The sequence below is a fragment of the Heliconius melpomene genome, chromosome 19 (genome assembly GCF_056956725.1).
Source record: "Heliconius melpomene rosina isolate 202511_hmr_F chromosome 19, ASM5695672v1, whole genome shotgun sequence".
Classification (NCBI taxonomy): domain Eukaryota; kingdom Metazoa; phylum Arthropoda; class Insecta; order Lepidoptera; family Nymphalidae; genus Heliconius; species Heliconius melpomene.
Window position 1 is genome coordinate 15,494,921 of NC_140407.1, and position 18,192 is coordinate 15,513,112.

The 18,192-nt window shown below is 34.4% G+C and overlaps 1 protein-coding gene across 3 annotated transcripts in view; it reads right to left on the reverse strand.

Annotated features, from left to right (window-relative positions):
* The window catches only part of bru3 (CUGBP Elav-like family member bruno 3), a 516,795-nt gene that overhangs the window by 120,530 nt on the left and 378,073 nt on the right, over positions 1-18,192 (reverse strand). For 2 of the 3 annotated variants that reach the window (XM_085203136.1, XM_085203135.1), the window contains exon 5: positions 5,882-6,007. In XM_085203136.1, coding sequence (XP_085059262.1) covers positions 5,882-6,007 — 126 coding nt within the window. Of the gene's footprint in view, positions 1-5,881; positions 6,008-7,640; positions 7,679-18,192 lie in introns of those variants that run through there. The other variant, XM_085203137.1, reaches the window with a different exon arrangement.

Consider the following 18,192-nt stretch of genomic DNA (forward strand, 5'->3'; position numbering starts at 1 on the left):
ATTTCTTTTTATGTAAATAAATAAAAATATTATCGTATTTAATATAATATATGAAGAACCACTTGTTGAATGTACCGCAAGATAGATTTATAAATTAATTTCTCATACAATCTGACGTCGCGCTAAGTAGCAGAGTGAGTAGCAAAAACCTGACAGCTCAATACATGTGACCTTAAGAGAACCAAAATTTAACCTTTCATACTTAAAGGCTGGAGGTTTATGAATTTGTATTATTATTTATAGGTTCTGAGTATGCCTAAAATTTAATTATAAACTCTGTTAGAACATTTTTTTAAAAAATGTTTTTCGTACCGCTCTTCTTAATCAATTTTAACGTTTCAATTGCCTGTAAGATTTCAATTTTAGACATGCCAGTCAGCCTGCTATATAGCAGAGTTGGTAGATGAAACCTAGTGTTATGGCAACGTGTTATTATGCACAGCCCAATTTGAGACATTACGTCCTGGTTTACTGAACTTAACGCAGTGCTATGTCTTATATATTCATTAATATTTTTTTTTCATTTTTTATATATACATATAAAAACACATAAAAATCTAATCAAAAAACACATATAAAATTCCAAAAAAAATCAATACACGAACTCGTAATTCAATTAAAAAGCCTACAAACTGTAAACGTAACCGCAGCAAAGGCGGGCGTCATATTGTAATTGTATGCCACGAGCGTCGGTTGATTTGCGGCGGGCACCGGCGCTGACGTGACGTCACCGTCTGAGTGATGCCGTCCGGAGTTGCGTAATGAGCGGACTTTGAGGTTTCTTTGATTGTAACAGCTTGGATGGCTTTATAATTATATATGGTGTTTGGACTTTATGTTAGTTTTCCTTTTCACAAATTAATTGAAATGAAGATTGTGAAAACTGAGTTCTTTTTGAATTATGTTCAAAATTGAATGTCAATTTGGCTTAAAGCTTAACACATAGTAAGGTAAGCAGAGGTAATATAGACCCAGAGCAACATCTACATGTAACATTATATACACTTCAAAAATAAAGTTATTATCAATAAATGTCATATCCAGAATATCCAAAAATGAGTTGACAAGAAAATTGAAAATTTTAAGACGATCCCACACTCAATGCTGTATTATTTATAAAGGTTCGAAAGCTCTTAGAGTCACGTTCACGTCTGTTCCCGAAATATGGACCCCGAACAGATAAGGCGGTGGCAATAAAATATCGCGAATCACGGCGTCACGGTCGCGAGCCCTTGTCCCGCCCTATAACATTTCAATTTTACTCGTACCACTCCACATATTCGGCTTTTCAGCTTTGCATACGCTAGATGTGACACACGGTCGATTAGACTTCAATAAGGTTTGGACGTTTTACTCGTATGTATATTTTTTATGGTATATAGAAAAAATATAATATTATTAACAATTTAGATAAATTATTAGATAAAACTAACAAAATATCTTTTATTGTTTTGGATAAAAACAATAAAATTTGGACATTAAGCTTAATTGAAAGTCGCGACAGTAATTAAGATAGACTGACGTTTGGCCTCTATGTATGGAATTGATATTAATTGTCTATCAAAAATTGTCATCTCTCTCTGACTACCTAAATTGGTAAAATTTGTTAAAAACTATCATCGATCACTTCATGGGGTAAAAGTGGCATTGTGCTATATTAATATTAATTTTCTATATTCATTAAAAAAATTTAGAGTTTACTAGAATATATTATAAGTATATATATTTTAAAAAACTCTATTTATGTTGAAATATGGTACGTCGATTTTTAAAAGTTGGATTACGCTATTTTTTAACTAAGTAGTAACTTTTGCTGAGTTTTAGTAACGTATGCATATTACACATAATATAAATATAAGCTTCACATTCATAGCAACGCTATAAACATTTCACAACCATCCTTTTTCTCTTACAAAGGATAATAATAAATGTGGGCACTCCCTCCAGCGATTATGTAGCGAGTATCGAAGTTCCGGATCGTGAGTTTTTTAACTGACGTTTTCGGATACGGATACGGGTCCATACGCGAATTAGAAAATCGGAAACCATTTATTTCGTTCGAGCGCTAAGATGGGCATGATAAGGGTTGCAAGTCAAGCGGAATTTGTAATATATAGCAATTTCTCTAATTTATGCTCGACTATTGATTGGTCTTGTTTTGGTGGTGGTTTATGATTTTGTTGGGAGATAATTTTATTTGGATGCTGTCATATACCCCATGGAACCTTAATTGAAAGATGTTAGATTGGTTTAAATTTCACTGATTGTATAAGTCAAGAATTTACTTATACTTTGATCTACAACTTTTTTCAGCTTCACGCTGTATCCCGCATGTAGCAAGGTAGGCAGAGGAAGCCTAGTGTTAAGACATTCCGTTCCTCACTCTCTGCCGAATTCTGGAGGCATTGCGTGGTTGACACCAGAGCGAAGAAACAAAAAAATAATAATTAATTTCCTGTAGTGGTATTCTAACGCACAATCAACAGTCACACACAGGTGCCCCTGCGCCATGACTGGCCTCAAATTGTTTCTCAATAAAATATATGAAATTGAAAGTTCATTCAAATATTTCAAAGTCACGTCTATACTGGAAGAATTAGCTTCTTCATCATATCATGATCTACCGCTTTAAGCATTCACAACAATCGCATGAGACATTAGTTATTTAAGAGGCTCAGACAACACGTGAGGCGACCGCGCGAGTCGTTTCCAAGTGTGAAGTAAATTGGTGATATTTTACGATTCAGCCGTTACTAGGGCTGTAAAGAGAGCGAGTTTGCGGCAATTTTACGATGCTTATACGCCGTGGCCTCCCTTATTACGGTTGGACGAAACGATAACAAGACTAACGCGGATAGGTGTTGAGGATTTTTGTGTTTCAAAAATAAATTCGTGGGGTATTTTGTTTGTTGTCTTCGGATATTGTACTTTATATGACGGTTATGTTATACGTTTTGTGGTTTGGGAATATTTTAGCTAGTGTGGTCTAAGAAGTTTGTAGATTTACCGATTTTTTTTAGCTGTTCTTTTCCTATAATTATTAGTAAATTTTTTTAGTAGTGTGTTGTTTATTATTACATATATATAGATTATGTATACATACAGACCGTTTACAGATTGTGATCTTAGCTAAATATACAATTTATGTCACAATATGATTTTTTAAAGAATAATTATAAAAAATAAGAATCAGAGTATACTTTCAAGCCTAACACTCGTCTAAAAAAGTATAGCTATGTATATAGTCTCGAAAAAGAGCTTCTCGAAAGCACCACCTACAAATTTTCAGCATTCCACCGTTAGGATTGCAAGTGCGATCATTTGCGGTGAACGCTAGTGATAACGCCGGAATGGCAGATTAAAGAGACTTTTATTGACCGTTACCAAGTTCTGTTACCGGTGAAAGTGATTTCGTTCCGTTTAATTGTATAGGTAAAATACGGTTCCGTTGCTCGTTGGTGATGCTCGGAGAGTTACGAGTATAGACGTTTCTGATATACGATTTATGGTTAAGCAGTAAAAGAGTAAAGTAGGTGGTAGGGTGTGATAAGCAAAGTGTCACCTTGGTGACTTACAAAACGTGAAGGAGAAAATAGACAGTTAAATTATCATTATAATTAATTTTACTTAATTATAATAGACATTCACGTATTATTAAAAGAAAGCTTATACTGAAAAAAAATGGTTTTTAAAAACTGTTATTTCATCACAAATTGGCCAGAATAAGCCATTTTCTGATAACACTTAAGATATTAATAAAAAATATCACGAGAAAAAAGTTTCTTTGAGAGATTAATTTTATATTTAAGGCACTTCCACTAATTAAAATATTTAATTGCAATTAAATGTGGATTAAATAGAAAAGTTGGCTCCGAGGACCCTTGTAGGCATAATAGTAGATAAGTAGCTTGAGAACGTTTACTTTTTTAACTTACAACGTCAAAGACTGAAAGCGAGGCTGAAATTCTACTTAAAATATAATTAAAACGACGACAGCGATAACGTTGAAAAACCCATAAAAATGAGTTTATCGCACCGCGGCGTCGAGCAATTAACGGGAATTAACAATTTGGTGCGTCTGTTGTACATCTGCCTGTAATAACTTTATGGCCCAATAACGAAAGCCTGTTTGAACGTAAAAAGCTTAGAGCTAGTGTGTTAAGACAGTGGTTTAGCAACTAACAAACCGCGCTACGTAACAGGGCTTTATGGAGGATAACTCAATTAAAATCTGACGAAATTTGAGTGAGGATAAAATTAAATTAAAGTTGCGTAACGCCGAGACGGGCTGTCGCTGTCGCTATGACGTATTATGGCCGCGGCTGTTTCAATTTGAATTAGTAGTAAACATTTGCGTGCTAGCCGACTTGCCGACTTAGGTAATTGTTGGCAACAGCGGAATTTAATGTCACTGTTTAACATAACGCGAAACACTTGAGGTTTGAATAAATGTGACGTAAATAATTGCCTGTTCTGGTAACCGTTGTGGCAAAGCTTGGATTTGTTGTATAAGTTGGTTGTCACATCTAATTTTACTTATTTTTTCAGCTTCACGCTGTATTCTGCATGCAGCAGGATAAGGAGATGGAGCCTTATGTTAAGACATTCCGTTCGATTTGCCTCGACACCAAAGAGAAGAAATGAAAATATGAAATATTTAATTTCTTCGAGTGAGAATTGAACCCATAAGCTGTCGCGGTTACAGTAACATGCTTTTGCACCTGCTTCTTTCATTGTTACTTTATCTAAAGCTTATATACAGATTTTTTGAATTTTTTACTCCATTTTTTATAACACGAGCCACAAAGTTCTATCAATAAGCATATGAATCTTTGAACATAACATAAATACATTAAAAACAATATATTAAAGTGTTCCGACTACTATTGAACAAATATAATTCTTAGTTTTCTACACATAAACTTCAAAAGCAACTGCAAAGAAATAATACGACTTAGAATTCTGTTGAGTTTCAAAAGTGAAAAAATAAGCTGCTTTCAATTGATTGCGATACAATACACACTCGCTACGTTTCGTAGCATACGCCACGGTGCTACGGCGCTACGGCACTCGTAACCGATAATAGCTATTGCTACGAATTGACGTAGCACATGGAGCTTTACACTCAACGCCAAAAAGATAACATCAATTGCAAGGTAGTATTCGATTTTTGATTCATAGTTTCAAGTGGTTGGGATTTTATTGTTTCAAACATCTGTTTTTTATACGCTAAAAATGTATAAAATATTTTATTATATCAGTAATAAATAAGTAAAAAAGGCATTTTAATAAAAAATATTGCCTCAAGTAAATCCAAAGTTGTCGGCTATATGAGAAAAAAAAGATATTATATTTCAATATATACCAATTTAGATCTATTTAAGGTGAAATATAGCTCTCAGCGTATTCAAATTACGCACGTTTCGCTGAATTCGCGTTTCGTCATGATACGCGTTCTTTCTGTTGACCTACCGTCTTTATTAGACGCGCTTTCCATTTTATGTCAAAGTAAATTGGGTTTTCAATTTTCGCGAGCTCCCGTACCTACAAAGACAACAGAATTGGTGCGGGAGTGAAATTTATCGTATCAACTTCTTACGTCTGATTGCTTCGCGTACGTGCGAATATTCCTCTTCAAAATGCAATTTTCCGATAAAAAAAAGTAGTCTACATACGCTTTGAGAACGGAATATAATGGCGGTGCTAGTTTCTTTGAGAGGTGTCGACTCAGAACGAAATATATTTCGAGTCAATGTGGTATTTTCAGTAATAAACAAATATTCCTTATTGTACGAGCGGCGAACTTGTTCTGTTGACATGGTATTTTATTTTTAAAACTGTATGAACTATGGAGTATTGTAGAAAAGTTAGCCGTACATACCTTTACTCGCTCCGTCCGGGCCACGTAGTATCGAGCACTCTTCTATTGTACCGAATGGCGTGAACAGCTGGCGTACATCCTCCTCAGTCTGTTGTTTGCTGAGCATGCCAACGAACAGCTTCCGATCTGTGTTTATAATAGAAAAGTGGAGCATTAGCTAGGGTTGGTACACGCGCTGTACACTGAGCCACGCCACAAAAGCCCAGCGGTGGTGCGTGGAGCGGCGGATTGAACTAGACTGTGCCAATTGGTACCCCTGGACTCGACCCCAGTGCGGCGGTGACGGGTGCGACGAGCTTTGGACTCATATTTTAAATGTTTTTATGTGATTTGTATTGATTATATGATTTTAAAGCTATATTTAAGATAATATTAAGAAACTTTTAAAATTATGACTCCAAAATCCAAGTGTGTTAACTTAGCGTTGGTGTGTATTTAAAATTTAATTTCTTTTAAAACAGTATTTTATAAATGTTTTATTTATGCTTGAAATTATTTAATGAATATAATTTAGCCAACGCCTTGTTAGCCAGTGCCCTCGCCGCCGCCCCGACACGCGACCCCGCGCTTCACCGTTATGAGACACAAAAACAACAGCTTCTATAAAAACACATATAACACACAGGTTTAGTCAAAATGAAACAACGAACAAAATCCAAATCCAGACCAACACATAATTAGCACAATACTAACTTAACAATAGTGACTCAGAGAGGCAGAGGGTTCCGTAGGATCAATTGGTAACTACTCGCCGGGACGTGTACAGGCAAAATATTCTACGGAATCCTCGAATCGAAATATATAAATATATTTATCTGAGCGTTTGTCTGTCTGAATTAAGCGCGGCACCCAATAAGTTTCCTCATACTAACTAAACTAGCGGCAACTGTCGGGCTTTATAGCATTGGGTAGAACAAATTAACGACAAATTAACAATAATACACTAATTACGTCTCGATATGAATACGAAAATAAAATATCTCTTACAGCACGACGTTTACTAAGTGCAGAGCGAGCGTTATGTCCGATGTCGAATCTACGCGAGAGAGGTCAGCCTTCTCAAACACTGAGATCTTTACAAAATTATAGGATATTACAGTACCCGGATGTAGTGCTCCATTTTATTAGGCAAAAACTTTTGTAGCACGTCCAACACGTCTCTAATCTATGAATGATTCTACAATACATCGACTAAATAAATTGGAACACTAATCATTCACAAAAAACAAAAGTTAGTCGTACGTTTACATATATATCTATGTATAAATTATGACGACAAAATAACACAGTAAAAATTCAAACAACAGAAATTAAAAAAATAATAATATAAGGAACGGCAAATTTCACCACAAACTTTATTTGAAGAGGCCTATTTTAAGGCTTTGACGCGGATAATTAATCTTATTAATGTCATTTAAATTGAATCCGCTCGTCTCCATTATCATAAAAAGTATAGTCGTCAACGTGAAGTGTTAGATCATTATACAAATTACGTTAATGCTATTTTATTACTGTAGAAAATTGCCTTTCGAGTTCTCATCAGTTGCTCTGCGTTTTGGACATTATTATATAATAGAGTTGATTAAATTAATATATTTAGTATAATTTAAGTTGTATGGTGAAATAGGCTTTGTAAAAATAAAACATCGATAAAAATGATGAAAAATGAAGCATTTCTCCTGTAGATTCGACTTGGAACGCTCTCACGCGCGCTAGTCGGACAGTGATACACAGCCTACGCACGCACAAAGAACGCTACCTTATTGTTCCTATGCGCGCCGCCTTCTCGCGCCCCCTGGAACACAAGAACAAGCTACACACCAGCTCCACCACCGCTTGACTTTAGCTTAGATAAGCTGGATGCTCTATGATAGGCTCCTGTTTGATAATTAGCAATAATTGCTTGACATTTATGTAGTTTTTTTTCTTTTTCGTTAAATATATATAATACATATAGTATATAGCACAAAAATGTATTCGTTGTTTATATTATTCTTCTTAGTAATCATTTCTATAAAAAAACAACATCTTAATATGTTATATTGGGAGTTTGTTATATTGCATTATAATATGTTTTGGGTCAAGAATTGATAGAATATCTTTTAAAACTTTAGATCATATATAGTACTGACACATATTCCTCTTTTGGGTGTTTTATTGATAAATTACGTAGAAGAAAAAAAGTATGATTGCTTCTAGTCATCGAATATTACAATTATATACCTGCCTACCAATATAAAATATTAAATAAAATTCATATAAGATATTTATAATTTTACTTTTAAATGAACGCTAATAAAGTAAAAATATTTAGGTTTTTACAAAAAATATATTTGTGCTAAATATAATAAAACACATACTGCAAGTAGGACTCGCCCACCGAGGGATCCGTATCAATTTCAGGATTGTAGGTCAGCGGTCAGATTTGATGTATGCATTCATTTTATATGAAATGAATTACCATTATAAGTTTGTGATAGTTGTATCTGTTGTTAGTCTGCGGCGAATTTCATACAAATTTGCAGCAAAAATGATGCATAAATGCTAGTATCTTTTGATTGCGTTGAAATGGTCTTGATAGATGAACAGATGGACAACAAAATCTTGTAAAGTTTCTGATTTTTCCTTTTGTGGTGTTCATAAATTTTTAATTTTGTCCAAATGTTATATATTTCTTCCAAAAGTCAATTCATATACCTACTATGTTTTAAACCAACTTACGAAATAAACATTGAGGCATAAAACTTGAAGTAGGACTTTAAGAATTCAACGAGAAATGTCGTCCGGCACAGAGACAGGTATTCAACTTAATAACAATGACTAAAGTGAAATTTGCTAGCGTTAAAACTAAAGACGAATTTACGATTTGGAGGAATTAGTACAATACAGAGCATTAAGTAGTAAAATTGATATTTTTGACTGGTTTTAAAGGAAATATTCAAATAGTTCAAAAATACCGGGGGAGTGGGACGGTTGTAAACCGAAAGTAGTAGTTTTAGTAATTGTCTTTCAACAAAAAAGAGCCGAACTCTCGAGACATTCCCTATTTAAAGGCAGAACTTAACGCCACGCTTCATCTTATTCCCGGAGCAATGAAAATAAAAATAATTAATTACACCGAGTAGAAATCGAACCCACGACCGTCACGTTTACCGTAACACTGTATCGCTACACCCCGACAGCCTCATCCTTCAATAAAATGTACAATACAGTCAGAATAAGCGATTCACAATTTATCAGCGCAAAAAGCTTTGTTCCAATAAATTTTTATGTTTATTAAAGATGTTGATCCATTTATCCGGATTTGTCGGGATAAAAACTCGTAACCGGGATGATCGTTACAAATACAGTGAAACGAAAAAGGATGAAACGGAAAATATGGCAGCGGACTCAAATGATAAAGTTTTTGAGCGATTTCGAGCGGTTGTTACTTTGGAATGCATGTACGAACGAGTTGTGGCGAATGCAAATATGTATGTTAAGATGTTGTTACATTTGTTTTTTTTTGTTTTGTTTTAGAATTTTAGAAAGGATTATATATATTTTTTATTTTGGTCGTTTTTTACAATATACAAGTCGTAGCGCTCAACTTCGATTTTGAAGATTAAAAAACGTAAAACTTTATTTTTCAGTTTCTGTTAAATTGTTAGAAAATTTAACAATTTTGTAAAAAAAAATAATTACACAGAAATTCTTCTATTAGCTATTCAGACAGACAATTCAATTACTTATGACATTTAGAAATAATTCCACTCTAATTATAGTTATTGATTTTAATATGTAATGCGTTTGCTAGACCATCAGTAAAGGTCAAACTTAATAATGGCTTTATACCTTACATATTATAATAGCTTTGTCGGTCAATTGTGTAAAAGAATCGGTCAAGTGCGAGTCGGAATAGCCCACTAAGGTTTTTTTTTAAATGTTTTAGGTCAATAGCAAGTACAAAGCGTAGAAAAATTGGCAAACTTTAGTTTACGGGCGTATACATTCTTTTTATTTCTATGGAATACTTATAAATTTTCACTTTTCGTAAGTTTAGGTCCAAAGGAACTGCCATGTAGGTCCTGATTACGTGGAGAATTTTTTACAAGCTGCAGCAAAAACGACACGATTCGTATCTTTTGATTGCGTTAATCGAGAAGCTTGATTTTTTTGCGTGTTCCAAGAAATTGTAGATTTACCGTATTTGGTATTAATTTAAGCTTGATATCTCCAAAATAACATCTACGGGTTTGCTGGTAATTCAAGTATTAAGTGTTCTCATTGATATCAACGTTAGCAAAAAAATAACTGTATATAGATTGCATACATAAATATATTCATTATTATTAGTTTTTGACAACATTCCCAGTAACTACCCTCCATAACCTCCGACCGAAAAGTTTTCAGTCCCACGATCCCTTTTACGAAGAAACGTCTCTAATAAGGAACTGTACACGAGGGGCTGGACACGTACAACGACGTGTTCCGAAACACTTTGGAAATATTAGAGCTGGTGGTCATTAAATTCTGATTTATACTCGGCCGGGATATCTCTCCCGCGCGACCACGCTAATGACCAACTAAAATGTAATAATTTTGCAACTGCGTTACCACGGAGGCGAGACAGGCGCCGGTTTAGTTAGTCGATTAAGCTATTTAGTATGCCATGAATATGCATATATACTGAGTTCTAAGTACTTACAAATTGTAAAAAGAACATTTTTCGAATAAAATTTTAGTTTTAGTGAAATTTTTGATGCTCGTGGCTTGCTTGTAAATAATAAGCGTAAAGATTTTAGGTTCGCTTACTATTAGTTGAATGTATTTTTTTAGTTTCACGCTATATCTCGTATGTATCAGAGAGGGTAGAGAGAACTAACACTAGGTAATATTAAGTCACTCAGTTCCTCACTTATCTCCTGATTCGAGACATATTTGAAGTGGCGGAATTTAATGCCACTCGATATCTATTATTACGCTGGCTTTTATTAATTTGACGAGTTTAAATATTGCACAACATAAAATTTTACAAAATATTCATAAATCTTTTCTATTAATTAATCACGATCACCCACCAATTATTGAAAATCAAAAAGCTGTCATTCTCCAAAACCCGTCAAGTATTCGTATCTGGAACTAATTAGCAACTATGAATTTGATCAAATCGGATCATGCCTTAGTTCTCTTTGGCGGTCTAACTTCCGGCAAATCAGGGCAAGCTTAACTGTAACTCCAGTGCGGGTTTGCCGTAATCCGTGACGGTACATCACGTACCAGAGCAGACCTCGCACTAATTAGACAACCGACCTTCTTATTATATATGCGAAGTGACCGATGTTTTAAGTGGTATTTTTATTCATTTATAGAGGATTTGCCATAAAAATTGAAATAGTCTAACTTTATTTTAAGAATTTCAAGATTCAAGAAATTCAAGAATTTTCTATTTCTATCATTGTAATTAAATAAATTAAAGCTAATAAATACATTTTCGTAACATTTAATGGATATGTTGAAGTTTAAATAATTAATTTAATTATTTGTATAAGCATTTTGAACTTTTTCAAAAACCTATAAAAGTCAAATTAATATCAGATTCATCAAAACAAAATCCATATGAAAATTCAAAAGTAAGAACACTACAAATATTAACGAATGTATAAGAAATCGAGCCGAAAAATGCTTATTATATTACAATATACACAACTTATGAGTCGGTCGCATCAATCATCATGACTTTTTGCAAATGGATTTTCAGCACACCTGATTGAATGAAGTACGCACGGCGGCACCTCCGCACCTCCCGGGCGCGCGATCCATCATGTGAGCACATTGTTTGGCTGCAGCGCATCAGTTCTAACCCAAATTTATGAGGGTACATACATAATATTATTGATGATTTTTAACCAACATTAGCGGGTACATTTGTTGATTCGATGGAAAAATTAGGGGAGTCTCGTCCGGATTGTAATAGATTGATTGATGTATTTCTTTACTTTTCGATATCTTACAAGATTTTTTTTAATAAGTAAGAATATAGGAGAAATTATTTTGTTAAATATAAGCAAAGAATATTGCTATTTCTTTTATATTTACAAGAATTGGGTTAAGCAACCGAGGAACATGATAGAAAAATATAAATTGGGATTTTCAAAGTGTTTTCTCAAACGAATTTCTTTAAAGTTTTATTTAGCTGGGAAGCTATTCAAGTCAGGCCATTCCACATAAATTTACTTCAAATTGCTTCCATGTAGCTTCAGACTGGTGGAGCGAAAATTTCAATGTTCAGTTGATTCTATTAATTAACGATGCCGTGCTCGCCCCATCGCGCCAACTTTGAATAGCCAATTACATTGATAATTGGAGGTCGCGCAGGTGTCTTGGGGACAAAGACAGATGAGTGCGTGGTGCAAGGCGGAGGAGTTGGAGGAGGTTATAGTAAACGAGTATAGATCTTCATTGTTTCGAACACTGTTTAAGCTTTTATCAATCTCTTTCTGTCAGTTGGCGGATCTCAACGCTGCCCTATCCCTCATTACTAAACCGATGGAAAGAAAATGTTAAATATTTCATTTCTTCGAATGGGAATCAAAAACCTGCAGAATTTACAGTCGTACGCTTGTTGGCCACAATTGGCCTCAAATAGGAATTGTACTAAAATCAGAGTCTAGTAAATTCAGGAGGAAAGCCCAGAACGGACACACCGTTCTTCTTTACATTAAGATTCTCTCTGCTTACCCTGCTATAAAAGTGAAGTATAAAAGGGAAAAAGAGTGAAGCTGTTTTTTTTCCAGCCACGCTGTCAGCTTATGACCTACACGAGGTTTCAAAACCCGAGTTTAGTTATGTTTTGTACTGTATATTGTACGTAATGTTTACTGGCGTCAGCGTCGGTATCACAATGAAGTTATTACGGCCGAAGTAACAAGGGTCGCAAAATTGTTTGCCGAGATATCTATATTAACGTGCGCTATATGAGAATACGAATAGATACACGTGGCTTAATTTCAAAGAGCTTTGAAGTTAAGGAGTCGGGCACACCGACCGATAAAATGTATCTGTAAGTGAAATGGACTTGTTCAGTGTTGCTATTTCTCAATGTTCATAAAATAGGGGAAAATTGAGGAGGTTGTCAATTTTCTGATGTATGATTATATTGTAGGAATACTTAATGTACATAATTATAATGAATATTTTATTATAGAAATATACATATAAGACTTATTCCATATATTTAAAAAATCCACAATTTTCCACTTTCCATCCGAATTCGAGTCTCTTGTTAATTTTCGGAGCTAAACAGATTTAAATACATATTATTTATAGTACTTTTAGAACATTTGTTACAAAGCGTAAAAGAATTTAGACGTATCTTTATAAGAATGTATAACTTAGTGATCAGAGCGCTTGGGCGGCTTCAACAGGCGGCACAGGTTCAAATGTCGCATCATAATTATTTCTGACGTATTTTTTTCCCCCAAATGTAGAATAACACGTTAAAAAAATATTAAAAACATACACATCTTTATTGTAAAATAAAATCAAAATTGAAAATATCACCTTACACAAATTATAAAAAAAACATTTCAATAGACTTCCAGTGAAGCGCAATACAACAATTTTTGAAATTGCCTTATCATATTCGTTGCAGCATCGAATTGCATTGTGTGGATGAAATTAAGCCGGAATCTATACTCGTACTAGTACGGTTCAAATATAAATTTACGTGTATGCAATGAATCTATTTTCTTCTATTTTTGGGATCAATGATTGAAAAATTAGGTGTGAAATATTAAACTATTTTTAGATATATTATGAACGTACACTTTCAGTTATCAAATCTTTAAAATTCCCCCTTATATAATCAGCTAGTTTGGATGAGGTTCCCACAAAAACAATCTTAAAAAAATATCGTATTTAATATATTTAATTTAAAAACATATAATTAAAACTCTATACACTAGTATATAACCAAAAACGCTTAAACTATTGACTATTGGCAACGGCCGATACAGCGTTTAATTATTGCCTCTGAATTAATCCCGGACGAGGTGCGTTTTCAGTGGCCGTCATTGTCAGTTAGACGGAGCTGTCGGTCGCACGGCCGCAGCCGGGGGGTGTCAAATATATGTAGGTTGTTCGTGTATTGTATATATACGAGTAGGTACACTAGCCGGGCCGTCATGCTTTAAAAATCATGGGTAAGCTGATGAAATGGACGATTCAAATGTATTTTTAAATTTATTGTGTAAAAGTGTTAATTTACAGATTGGGTGACAGACACACCGACAGATTGCTGAGAAAGTTGAAATTTAGCATGAAGGTAGTGAAACTAGAATAGAAAAGTTGAAAGTAGTCTCTGTTTTGACGTAATATGGAAAATAGAATAACTAATCCTCCTCGCCAGATATTCTTTATAATATAAATTCAATATAAATGATTCGTCAGTACAAGAAGCTAATATAAAAAGAGCAGATAAAAAGCATAAAAAAATAATTAAATACAAATGGCGATTAACAACGATTATCGTTTCCTTAAAATAACCACCCCTAACTACTATGGCACATCCTCTTCTCATAATGACAATTAACGAAATTATGGGGTCGGTTCGAAACTAATTTTCCAAGTCATTTTACAGTAACCCGTATAAGAGTGTTGACACTTTTGCTAATGCGATTCTCATCATAAGGCCTTTATCTGATTACTGAACCCAAAATTATGGTCAGGAGGTGGAGGGGGACGGATGGATAGACATTAAAGTGATGTTATCCGACTCGTTACACCTAATAAATGTATTATAAGATAAAGCACAAAAAGCCTCTTAGGATACCTACATTTTTGGTGGTACCTACAACTAGTTCTTAATGATATTTTAATAACTAATTGCCTGCAACTTTCGTGTTAGTCGAATTAATAATAGTTATGGGACTAATTATAGTTATGGGATACTTAATAGGATGTCTTAACGCTAGGTTCCCGGGTTCCCTCTACATACCCCGGGTACACAGATTGAAGCTAAAAAATGTATATAACGTAAAAAATGTAAACCTTAAACATTTCAGTAGCATTACCGACTTGTCAATCATTTATCGTCATTTTAACGTAATATTAAACGGCTGGCGTACAGGGCCGAGTGGTGGTGTGGCTTCATTTAATAGTCACAATTGGCGGCTACGACCGCTGGCTCCTATGGCTGAATGCAATTAATTTGTTCAATTGATACTGATGTATGCATTTCCTGTAGTTTATAGATTGAGAGTTTTTTTTTAATGTTGGTAGGTAACCTCAAAATGTAATTTATTTTTGTCACGCTCGTAAAAGTTTTAATTTGATATAAAAAAATTGAACAGTTCAAAAAATTTAAATTTGATATAAATATCTAATAAAATCTAAGAATCCATTATGTTACCATCGAGCTGCTTTGATGATGGAATTGGAAGATGTCTGTTGAAACCTTGGACTGCCTATTAGTAATATCGTATCCCATTAGTAATATCGTCTTGTTGATATTGCCTTCTGTTAATAAAGCGCGGTTTCTGGTCCTTAAATTATTAATTTGTAAGTTTCAAGTATCGATAAAATTTCTCAGGTCAAAGACAATCTAGACATTAAAACATTACGGTCTCAATTTTCTGCCAGACTTCGAGACATTGCGTAGTTAATAAGAATCGAACCCACAATCTACACTTAAGCTTAGTTCCATTGTACCACGACGACCATTACACGTTAATACAATATTGACACATACAAATTAGTGACTAGAAGCGTACATTTATTAGCCGCGATAAGAACTCGGCGCACAATCTGACCGAGCAATCGCGATAACAATGCGCAATGGAAACGCCCCAAAAGTAAATTATTGCGCTTTGTCGCCAGCAAGTTAGAGCCAACTTTTAATTGTTTAAAATAAAAAACTTTCGTTATCATCACACACAAACGGTTTTTCCCCGTTTTACGAGTACTTCGTTGTGCACATTCGTTACAATGTAAATGAGATTTACGATTCTAATTTCTGTACAACTTATCTCGTACGGATATGCAAGGTGGATATTTTTACGGGTTGGTTTCGTTTTTTTTAGGTTGTGTAAGTTTTGTTTGGTTTTGTGTTGAGTGCTTTATAGGGACGGATTGTTATTTATTTAAGTAATTTTAGCTCGAAAGTTAATTTTAGCTTAAAATTATTTTTAAGTAAGAAATTTATTGAAAGGTTAAAGTAAACATAGTCTGAAAGTATTCAATTCTCCACTTTCTGCTACATTCAAAATGTTCTAAGTGGCAAAACTCAACGATGCGTTTTATTCGCCAAACAATATGTATGATACAATTACTTCCCCGACTGGAAATCAAACCCACACTTACCTTAGGGTACTAACTAAAGTACGACAGTGTCAAAGACGTAAGTTATGTATAAACCACTTTAAATTATATCGGAAACTACAAATTTGTACGACCATATTCAATTCCTCATATAATATTGTAGTTACCGATCCCCTAACCGACCTACCTGCCACCCTTAACAAGTGCTGAGGGGACCACGTGGCGTGTCGAAACAATAACGTACTGTTAAATGTTTTCCGAAGCCTTTGGATTACTTGAAGTGTGCTTTGGTGTTTAAAAGTTATTATTCTCATATTGTGGCGCAGTGGGTCAGCCAACTCGCCTGACAGTGATCTGATAGTTGCGGGTTCGATGTCCACTTGGAGCAATAAATTGTTTTTATTTTTTAGCTCTGTAGCTGGAATGTGACGTCGAGCTTTTGTACTTCATAAAGATTGTTGCTAATTCAAGTGGAGAGTAAGGAACGAGTTACCACTAGGGTTCCTTTGTCTCCGTTTTAAGCGCGACGAAGCGTAAAGTTTTTTGGGGAATTGAGAAGAAAAGTAGAAGATAACTCGAAATTTAGACGGGAAGTAAAACCGAGATGTTTCATTTCAAATTTATTTTTTGAGTTTTGGGTCATACAAACGGAGTCGGGTATCCTCTAGTACGTACAATTAAATTGATATTTATTTGTGTAGCAAGCAAATTTCACCTATATTTTCTATAGCGAAACCTCTCAGAAAAACAATTAAGGCAACAAATAAAGTAATTAAAGTTGAAGAATAGGGGATCGGGTTCGTCATTAAATAGTCAATGGCGGGATTAAATCGGTCTTAGGTTCGATGCCACTTGAGGTAAATGGACTGTAATATCTAATTTAGGAAATGAATGATATTGTCATGGAGTAATTTAATATAATGTATATATATATATCTGTAAGTATATGATAAAATATTGAATGACTTCGTGCTGTAATCCGCATATGGCAGGGTAGGCAGAGGGAACGTAGAGTTAAGACTCTCCGTTTCGAGATATTGGATATTGAGTGGGTGGCACGTTTCTTGTTGTCAGAGAGAGGAGGAGGAGAGGAGGAGATATTTTATATTTCGTATTTCAGATTCAATGAGTATAATATGTGTACGTTGACACTATTATATTTAAGGTCACCACGGCCAGAATTAATTTTATTTCCCTGTTCTGTTACAGCAATGTGTGGCGTTGGGTTCCGTCTCTCTATTCAGTGTTTCGAATGTCTTGACATTCTGTTATTTATATATCTTATATTTTAAGTTAAATCTTACTTTAGGGTCACGACATTTCCGTTTGCTTTAAATAACTAACACATTTAGTATAGAACTGCAGACCACAACACTTAACGAGTAGGGGTTGAAGTATTAAGGAAAATGTCAAATATTTTGACAAAGGTCACGCCCAATTTATTATTTACAGACAGAAGTGGTAGCGACTTCGAAGTTATCGATTGTTTCAAATAAACGTGAACTTCTAAACTAGTTGGATAGTTTTGTCTTTTCAGAAAATATTTCTTTTTTTAGCTTTACACTGTATCCCTCGAATATCAGGGGAACCAAAGAGAACCTGGGAACCCAGTGTTAAGACACTCCGCTTCTAATAAGAGACGGTCCATTGTTCATACATATCTATAAATATACATATTCATATTTTTTTGTACTTTTGACGCATTAGTAGGGCATTGGAGAGAAACATCATTATAAATTTTGTTAGAAAAAAATATAGCGTTAAGTTCCGCCACTCCTCAATTACTTAATCACGAATTAAGTGTAAGGAGGGCTTATGTTTGACCTACCTATTTGTCTGTCCTGTTATTTGCTACCTGTGTAGTTAATATAACATCTTTTTAGCTTCATTCTGTATTCCAGTGTAGGTAGAAGGAATATTGGGCCAAAACATTCCGTTCTCGAGATGTGAGTGAGAACCAAATACTCGGTTTTCGCGACGTCAAGTACTAGGAAAAATCTATTTTATTTAAG